The sequence below is a fragment of the Zingiber officinale genome, chromosome 7B, assembly GCF_018446385.1.
Source record: "Zingiber officinale cultivar Zhangliang chromosome 7B, Zo_v1.1, whole genome shotgun sequence".
Classification (NCBI taxonomy): Eukaryota; Viridiplantae; Streptophyta; class Magnoliopsida; order Zingiberales; family Zingiberaceae; genus Zingiber; species Zingiber officinale.
Window position 1 is genome coordinate 14440343 of NC_055999.1, and position 9651 is coordinate 14449993.

General features: G+C 45.2%; 1 protein-coding gene across 1 annotated transcript; it reads left to right on the top strand.

Moving 5' to 3' along the window:
* The first annotated feature begins 2114 nt into the window (after positions 1-2114).
* LOC122004179 (DELLA protein SLN1-like) lies at positions 2115-5349 on the top strand. The gene is made up of 3 exons (XM_042559103.1): positions 2115-2501; positions 2556-2799; positions 5288-5349. Exons 1-3 carry the CDS (start codon positions 2115-2117, stop codon positions 5347-5349), a joined length of 693 nt encoding a protein of 230 aa, XP_042415037.1.
* Positions 5350-9651: the final 4302 nt, after the last annotated feature.

Consider the following 9651-nt stretch of genomic DNA (forward strand, 5'->3'; position numbering starts at 1 on the left):
CACTATATTCGTGTTGACTTTTGCCACGATATCGTCTGACGTCGAGTCAATTTCACGAGGTCGTCGGCGTAAATGTAAACGCATGCATGAACCAATATCTATCGGAAGTTTCTTCTTCCACCGCTCCGTGGTCAAAAAGTGCTTCACGACAAAGAACGTGATTTGAGATTTCCACCCAACTCTCTCCAATGCACAAGAGGTTTATAAAATTTAAAAAAAAAAGTTAAATAAAAATTTTGAATCATATAGAAGTGAGATTTAAAATTTATAGTTTAGGAAGAGTAATGAAAATTCGAACTTAGTTTTTTTCTCCTATATGAAATCACGCAACTTATATTTAATTTTTCAATAAATTTTCATAACCATTAAAAATGTTTTGATAAATTTTTATATTATTGATAATGATATATTAAAATTATTTGAAAAAACTTATTTAAAACACTAATGATGCTGTTAACCTTCACTTTCGCTAAATAGTAAATGATGTGGTAAAAAGTAGTTCGGTCGTATTTAGCCAGGGGCGTAACCAGAATTCCAATTTAGGTGGGGCTAACTATCGACAAGACATAACCTCTATTTGCTGACCTAGACTTATGTCGCTCATTGTCTGGCAAGACAGTGGCCTCCTCACGTGCAGTCGCTAGCGAAGCGGTTGCTCATCACCTGGTGAGGCAACGCCTCGTGTGCGGTTGCTTTGTAGGTGATCACAAGCTAATTGGTTACTGGTCACTTGGCGAGGGAGCGCCCAATTCACGAGCGATTATCGCTCGTTGCCTCGTCGACCACTACTCGAGTGGTTGATGCTCGTTGGCTCTTATTGATGGAATTTTATTTTGTTGAATAAGAAATAAAAAATTTAGATTGACTTTAAACAATGAATTCCTCGTTTGCTACGAAGAGTAAAGAAGATCGTGCTGCAAGTAAATTTACCATAAAAACATTAAAAAAAAAAAAAGAGTTAGAATTAATATGTTTATAAACTTATAAATTTATTTATAATGAGTTTTGTAAAATTTATCATTCTAATTTGATATTTTAAATATTATTTTTGAATTTGATATTTTAAAATTTGTAGCACATGGAATGATCAATTAATGAATTTATATGGGGCTAATGCATGAAAAATTAAATTTATTAATGATATTTTTTAGAAAGAAGGTGGGGCTGGAGCCCACCCTAGCCCAAGGGTGGCTCCCCTTGTATTTAGCGTCCTATCAATCCCTTTTTAAATTAACATCAAGAAAATATATTATGAGTGATTCTTAATTATTAGTATAGATAACTGACATATAAAAAATATGTTTTAAATTTTAATTTTAAAATTTTATACGATAATACCCCTTAGTCAGCCCACTACGCCAAGAGGACGCAAAATAGCAAAGGATGCCCGGCGTCGATCAAAGTCGATAAGGGAAGCTGCAATGTTTGACCAAGTATCAAAGTCAAACAAATTGACACGCGTGATGCACGACACCTGCTGCACACGACATTGTGGATTGCAGCTAGCACACACTTATTGCCATCTTTGACTATGTATCAAAGAAACAAATTTTGTTATTGTTATTGCATTCAATATTAAAAATATTTTCTGTAACCCACTTTCCCCTCTTAGAGTGTGTTTGATTTAAGTTATGACATATAATTTTAATTATATCATTATCAAATAATGACATAATCAAAATTATAGGGAATGAAATATAACCATTGATTGTTTGATTCAATTTAAGTAATTCAGTAAAATCTTATTTATTTGGAGATTTTAGTATATAACCTAACGTGATATTTTAGTAAATTATCCTTGATTTAATAATGATAATATTATATTATTAATAGTGGTATATATATATATTTTTTGTTTGTTTATTATTTTATGTTCCCTGTGCCTCCTGTTCCAACTAAATTACAAAAGTAAACATAATAGATAAAGATTAGATTTTATGATGGAATTAATTTAATCGAAGAAGATTCCAGCTCGCTATACATGGAGACGGACAGATGGGAGAAGTGTTCTTGCGGTTTTCGCAGTGTTCAGCAGACCAGACTCTGACGAACTTCCGTATAAAAAAATACCAGCAGAAAGTTTTGCGGAGCTGGTACGGATCCAATCTGACAGTATGAAGCGGAAGCACCAAGGGGACTGGTACGGCGGGGCGGTTGAAGGAGGAGAGCAGGAGAAGGTCCGATCATCGGATATGGCGGCGCTGGGATACAAGGTCCGGTCATCGGACATGGCGGACGTCGCGCAAAAGCTGGAGCAGGCGGAGATGGCCATGGGAACCGGCATCGCGGCCAGCGACGACGCTCTGCTTTCCCACCTTGCAGCTGACACCGTTCACTACAACTCTTCGGATATCTCGATTTGGGTGGACAACATCCTCTCCGAGCTTAACGCACCTCCTCCCCCACTCTCGCCGCCGTCGCGTTTCGACGATTCCTCTTCCCTCAACCGGCGGAATCGCTTCCTCGAGCTTCCCCTTGTCACGCGGCGCGCATCGGCGGAAGTTTATGAGCCGATGCCAGTCCCTGCTCCCCCCGCCGAGCGTGCAACAGGGTGATTCGCCTTTGGCTCTGATTCCCAATTGGATGTCGCGCCGTCGCCGAGGGATTCGAAAAGGATCAAGTTCTGCAGCTCGCCTCCCTCATCGTCGTCCTCGACGACGGATGCGGCGACCTCGGTTGCGTCCCCTCTGCCGGTGGTAGTAGTCGACACGCAGGAGGCTGGGATCCGCCTCGTCCACGCGCTGTTAGCCTGCGCGGAGGCGGTGCAGCAGGAAAACAGGAGAGGATGTTGTCCAAACGGTAGATTGAAATTTGATAGATCTTTAGGGTTATTTTTATCTCAAACGGTAAATAATGAAGGGTAATTTTGTCTTAAAATTTTTGTTAACCCCGGAATCCAGGAAAACCCCACTTTTCTTAGGTTTTGTGATTCCGGGTTATATGCCCAAATTGCTGATGTGTCAGGCATGCATCATGACTTAGGAATCATTAATTACTTAAACCAAACAAGGTTATCCTTGATAACCTTGGATGGATAACCAAGGTTATCAAGGATAACTCCGAACCAAACATGCCCTTAAGTAACTCCTAACTTCATATGTTTTCAAGGAGATTTTAGAATATCTCCTTATCCTTGATCTGACTAGCCTTCTAGTCGGGACGTGTGTCAATCTCTAGTAAAAAATATAGCACATGAAATAATGTGAAAATTATCTCTATAATATTTCCTCCCTAGTGTTTTCAGTGTTTTGCTTTCTTAAATAATCCATTTGGTTTAAGAATGTGATGTCCATGTTGATCCAAATTAGTATAATGTTAGAATGATAATTTTTTAGAAGGTTGTCTGATAGGGCGATTAGGATGGGACCCTCGAGTCGGGTCAAGGTATAGGAGGCCGATTGACATGACAGTCAAAGTCAAAGTCAAAGAAGGGTCAACCTTGGAAGCCCACGCAATTAGTTCCTTTGGATGAAAAATAGCCAACCGAATAGTCATGTTGACCAGACTGAGGGGCCGATCGAACTTTAGCCAAGTCTTATCCTTGGTTTAAGAATAGCATAGTTAACCAGTTCGACAGAGTAATCTAGTCAATTAGACTATACGTTTGGTCGGACCAATTAGATACTCAGTCTTTCCGAGCTTCCTAACTCAATGAGGTTGAGCGAAGGCCGAGTCTCTGACTTTAGTTCTTTAATCTAACCGATCGATACCTCCAAGTGGCAGTCGGTCAAGACACTTGGGAGGCTCGGTTAGATTATCAACTTCACACATAGTGGGCCCCTTAACCCAATGACCTCATTTTACTTTTTTGGCATTTTGTGCCATAGATGACTGAGAATATTCTACAGACAAGTTGTATACTAGAAACTTCCTCTTTGTCATGCATAGAAATTGTGGATCCATTTTGGTAAGAGTGTTAGAGCATCTTTATGGTATACCCTTTTTTGAAAACGCTTTGAGATTTGTACATAAACAGTGACACTATAAAAATGGATCTCCATCTATAAGTACAGGTACGCTCACAAGACACGATACCACTAGCTACTGTACACTATTCATTCATTTTACTCGACTCGACTCAATCACTGACTTGAGCGTTGGAGGACCAATATCGGGGACCCCTTCCCTGGCCTGACAACTAATGCTTTTTTTGAAATGCATGGGCATTTTTGAGGCATCTTGGGACAGCGAGGAGTCTTCATTTGGTCAACATCAGAGCCACCGTTCTTGTAGGTCTCTTGGCGGTCGGCTAGAGAGAAGGTGAATAGCCTGCACAATAATAAACGAACTTTTCTCGATCTTTACAGCTTGATTAAACTAACACTTGCATCAAAGAATTAATAAGCTAATTAAAGAAAGAAGAGGCATAGTAAGGTTACTTGGTTTGCAATCAGGGGATTACTAATCCAAGGAAGTTGAAAGCTCATTAAAATCTCCTCTGGGCGGAGAATCATTTTATTGTAGTCAAATCTCACAACTACAAAGTTAAATAGAATTAAAATAAATTACAAGTGTTCTATTTAGCTTCTGGGACCGGACTGTATTTATAGTCCTGATCGGGATGCCTGGAAGGGTTCCAGGCGCCTAGAGAGGAATAAAATTTTATCCTCATTTTGACGGCTCGCGCCACGTCGCATTTGACTAACTTTTCAATTTCGGGCTCCCGGAAGGATTTCGGGCGCCTCGGGGCGCCCAAGTGATCTGGGTGCCCGGAGCATAGTCAATCGTAGGTTGACTTTTTCTCTAGGTCTTCCGCTTCAGCTCCGCTTGCTTGGATGATTTCAGTTAAAACTTCTATGGGGTACTTACAATCTCCCCCTTTTTAATATGAGTAACCCCAAGTTAAGTTCACGTAAACCAAATAAAAATAGTAATGAATTTTGTAAGTCCAAAATATGTAAAAAAACAAAAATCTACCTCCCCGGACTTCACTAATTCTTTCCTTTTGATCATATTAAAATAGGGTAGTCCAAGAAAATAACTTGAAATAGAATTTAAGGGTTTAAAAAAAACTCGCTGATATCCAAAAGAATGAACTTTTAAATTTTGGATAAAGATATTTTTGTTTCAATTTAAAAAGTATTTTTAGACTTAAAAAAATTTTGAAAATTTTATAACAGTTGGACAAACATATTTAAAGTAAAATTTTTTCACCAAAGATTAAAAATTATTTTAAGCATAAATAAATTTATTTCAGCATAAATTTATATTTTCTATGAAAAATAATTAGCAATAGTTATTAACCTCAAAAAATTGTAAAATATTTTCTGAGAATATATAATACTAGGTGATCCTGTCCGAATCACTGAATCAACGGACATTGGATACGTGGCGCTCTCCGATTGCTGACGTAGATCTACGACCACTTGTACCGTCTTCTGGCGAACCTGCAAAGAAGTCGAGCCGGGAAGGGGTTCCCAGCGACGACCCTCCGACGCTCAAGTCAGGCAGATGAAAGAACAAGAAGGTGGCTTTCAAGATCAAAGATTTCATACCTCCGGTGAAGTCTAAGGGGCCTTATATAGAGCTATGGGAGCTTGGTGCACACAACCCGAGGTGTACACGTGTCCTGTACAATATCGCAGCATGGGCCTGTCAGAAGAGCATGTCTGACACCATACTGCTACAGTCTGAGCGTCTCCTTGATGGGACAGCAGAATCCCTCATCGTATGATACTGAGTATGGCCTGGTCCTCGAACATGCCTATTGTCAGCAACAGGGGTTACTAAGATGACGTCCACACTGTCCCATACTTTTTGACTTCCTCTTCCCGGATCGACCATCAAGCCGCTCGGCCAGGATATTCACCTTCGGTCTGGCGTAGGTGGTCGTCCGTCCGGGAAGGTTCAGGGTCATCGCCTGCTCGGCTCTCGTAGCCTGACACCCTGGCCGAGCGGGTAGACTGCTCGGCCAGAATATATGGCCGAGCGGGTAGACTGCTCGGCCGTTATTCTTTCTTTGCACCTCGGCCGAGCGGACTATCCGTTCGGCCATATGATCTTCTTTCATTCATTGTAAATCTGGGCTCACGGCCAGATGGTTGTTCTCTCGTATGAAGGTCATTGCCTAGTGATCGGTCTGTCCCGCCCGCTCGTCGAGCCCATGGGGTTGACCCCCCCTTTGACTGTTGACCTCCACGTGTCGTTGACCTTGCCCTCATGAGGGCCCCCCGGCCTTATCACCGGATCACTTGCCTCCCCTTTAAGTCCAGTCGAAAGAGGCGTCAAAGTCCGACTGACTGGACTGCCGGTCTGACTGAGTGACGACCACTATGTTGGGCCCAGGAAGGTTCATCCGCTCGACTTACCTTTTTCTTCATGCCCGTTCGGCGCTATCATGCTGACGCCTTCGGTATCCCCTTGTAATTCACGCCGAATCTTCTCCATTAACGCCGAGCACGCGCGCTGCACGCGGTAAGGGGCGTTCATTAAATGCGCCCTGTGTCCTGTTGACACGTGGCGCTCCCGCTGTCGTCAGCGTACGGCGGCGGCGTTTCCTCCGATGGGACAGCCGCCGTTTGAAATGAACGGCTCGATGACAGCTTCATTTTTTGCGACCTGGATCTGACGGCTGAGGTCATTCAGGGCCAACACTATAAAGCTTTCGATCTCTTCTCTCTGCCGCATTTCTGCTCCCTAGTGCTCCGAGGCCTTGCTGCTCTTTCTGCTCCGGCGACTTCATCTTTCAGCTCTCCAGCGACTTCTCAGCCTCTTTCTTCGATCATCCTCTCGCTCGTAAGCCTCCCTCACCCTTCATTCCGTCGTTCCTTTGCACTTTTCATTAGCTGTCCTTTCCTTCTTGTCGCCATCTTTCCTTGCTTGCTCTATTGTTTCCTTTCCGCCTTGCATTTCTCCCTTATTTTCGACCATGGCTACCACTTCTCAGCCGACCACCGGCGCTCCTGGTCTTTGGTACACGACCATGGAGAGTCGGTTTGACGAGGAAGAGGTCCTGCGTCTCGCTCGGACATATGACCTCCCGGCTGACCACAATATAGTATTAGCCACCCCCACCGACCGGCCTCATGGTCCGCCACCTGGCACCGTTCTCTTTTTTCGAGATCAATTTTTGGCCGGGCTACGATTTCCTCCGCACCGGTTCCTCGTACAAGTGTGCAACTATTTTTGCATCCCGCTCGGCCAACTAGTTCCGAACTCCATTAGGCTGCTGAGCGGGGTGGTAATTCTTTTTAAACTGAATGACATCCCACTGGACCCCAAAGTTTTCCACTACTTCTACTATCCGAAACAATCCGAGTGGGGCACTTTCATTTTCCAATCTAGGATAGATTTTGTTCTTTTCGATAATATGCCGAGCTCCAACAAGCACTGGAAAGAACATTTCTTCTACTTGCGTTTTCCCGAGCTGCCGTCTTTCCGAACCAAATGGCAGACGGCGGTGCCAACCCAACCGGAGCTCGGCAAGTTTAAGAGCGATCCGGCCTATCTTCATGCAGCCAACCGGCTAGTCGGTCAGCGATACAACATCGATAAGCTGCTCCTTCCCGGAGTGCTATATATATTCGGCTTGTCCCCTGTCCAAGCTGACCTGCCCTACAGCATGAGTAAGCATTCTTCTCGCCCTTTTTCCTTAGTTCTAACTGATTTATTCTTCGTTTCTGCAGCTGAAGTCATGTGGCGCGCCAAGGCTACCGAGCGGCTTAAGTTGAGAGTTGTTGAGATTGAGGCGACGAAGAATAAGGAGGTCGCCGAACGGGGGTTGATCTTGGCGGGCTCGACACCTGGAGGGGATGAGGGGACTCAGATTGCCCCTGAAGCCCTAACCGCTTCTGCCTCTCTCAACGAGGCTGGGGGCGACATCGCATCCTCTGCTCAAGCCGATGTAGAGGGCCGCTCGGCGGATGAGGTTCCTCTAGAGACTCGGAAACGCAGACGACCAGAGCAAGCCTCTCAGCCGACCCCATCCGATGAGCAGCGTTCCGAGCGGGGTGATGATGCTCCCGTGATCTCCGGGGCGGTTTCCACAGAGAGCACCCCTACGCCGCTCGGCTCTCCCGGGGCTACCTCCGAGGTGCCGCCTACTAGTCCTCCTCGGACCCTGCGTCGCCTTAGACGATTGGGCGACCGTCCTTCCACAATTGGCGAGCCGTCTGGCACAGCAGCTGCGCCCCAAGATGATCCGACCGTCCCGCGGGTGATAAAAATTGTTCTGCGATTTCCGTCGGAGGAATACTTATTGGCTGCTGACCGGCCAACGATTCCCGAACAGCAAATCACTCTCACAGGTCCTCTTGCCAAAACTTGGGAGGACGCTCGGCTCCGCATCGCGCTTATGACCCCCAGCCAACTAGGAGACAGCAATTTGCAACAGGCAACTGGGGTATATCCTTTGTCTTGCTGGTTAATTTGGTTCAACTTCTAACTTGATCACATCCATTCACAGAACTGGGTGGAGCAGATCGCTATCAGCAACCGCCTGGCCGAGCTGGAGGACGAGCTGAAAAAGCTCAAAGCCTCGGGGGAAAGCAGAGGATAATCCACGGCTGCTTTGGAGAAAGCCAAGAAGCTCTTGGAAGCCGAACGGAATAGATCTTCTGACTTGGAAAGTGAAGTGACTCGGCTCAAGGCTCTGGTCAAGCAGCGCGATAAGGAAATAAAGCTTGCGACCAGTCGAAAGCTCAAGGCCATCGACGATATGGACGTGATGAAGGTGGAAAACCGGGGGCTGGAACAGCGCGTGAGGGACTTAGACGCCTTACTGAAAACTAAACGGGAGGGCCGCTCGGCTGATCAAGCTAAATTTGAAGGGGATTTGAAAGATCTCCAGGCTGCCCTTGACGCTTCTCAAGTAACGTTCAAAGAATATCAAGACAGGGAGCCTAGCCGGTCGGCTGAAGTGCGAAAAGCTTTCGTCCGCTCGGACGAGTTTGGCGAAAAGTTCAGCGACAAGCTGTCCCTAACTTTTGAAGAGGCTATCAAGGTGGCGGTTGATTATTTGAAGAGTAAGGGCCACCTACCATCCGAGCTGTCCGTCCCCCCTGAAGATCTGGCAATCATGATGGGCTCTATCCCGGACGCCCTTTTTAACTTCGATGAGTGAGGAGTATTTGAACTGTTTTTTGTACGCCCGTCGTTCGGCGCTAACACCCTTGTTATTACTACTTTTGTCTGTCCGCCGTTCGGCGTAAATGAAATATGCTTTTGCTTGTTATTTGCTTGCTAGACCAATATTCATCCTTAGCCTTTGTTTCAGTCATAATAATTTTTTCACGCTAAGTATTCTTTATAAGGGAGCCGCTCGGCCGTACGATGGTCTTATTCTTGTCTTAATAGTAGGACCGGTTATGGGTCGGCGCTTACAACCGGGTCGTATCATGCGAACAACTATCTGTACGGAGGCTTTATAAACGCCTGTTCATCGCTTAATTTTTAACGTCGGAGCTCGACGGTCTTCCGGCCGGCGGGTTTATAGACACCGTCTCGTCTCTCAATTTTTAACGTCGGAGCTCGACGGTCTTCCTGCCGACGGGTTTATAGACGCCGGTTCGCCTCTCGATTTTTAACGTCGGAGCTCGACAGGTCTTCCGGCCGGCGGGTTTATAGACGCCGGTTCGTCTCTCGATTTTTAACGTCGGAGCTCGACGGTCTTCCGGCCGGGGGGTTTATAGACGCCGGTTCATATCTCGATTT

Coding starts and splice junctions, on each gene's coding strand:
- LOC122004179 (XM_042559103.1), top strand. CDS start 2,115: ATGAAGCGGAAGCACCAAGGGGACTGGTACGGCGGGGCGGTTGAAGGA. Junction 2,502..2,555: donor CGCGGCGCGCATCGGCGGAA/GTTTATGAGCCG, acceptor GCAACAGGGTGA/TTCGCCTTTGGCTCTGATTC. Junction 2,800..5,287: donor GAGAGGATGTTGTCCAAACG/GTAGATTGAAAT, acceptor ATATAATACTAG/GTGATCCTGTCCGAATCACT.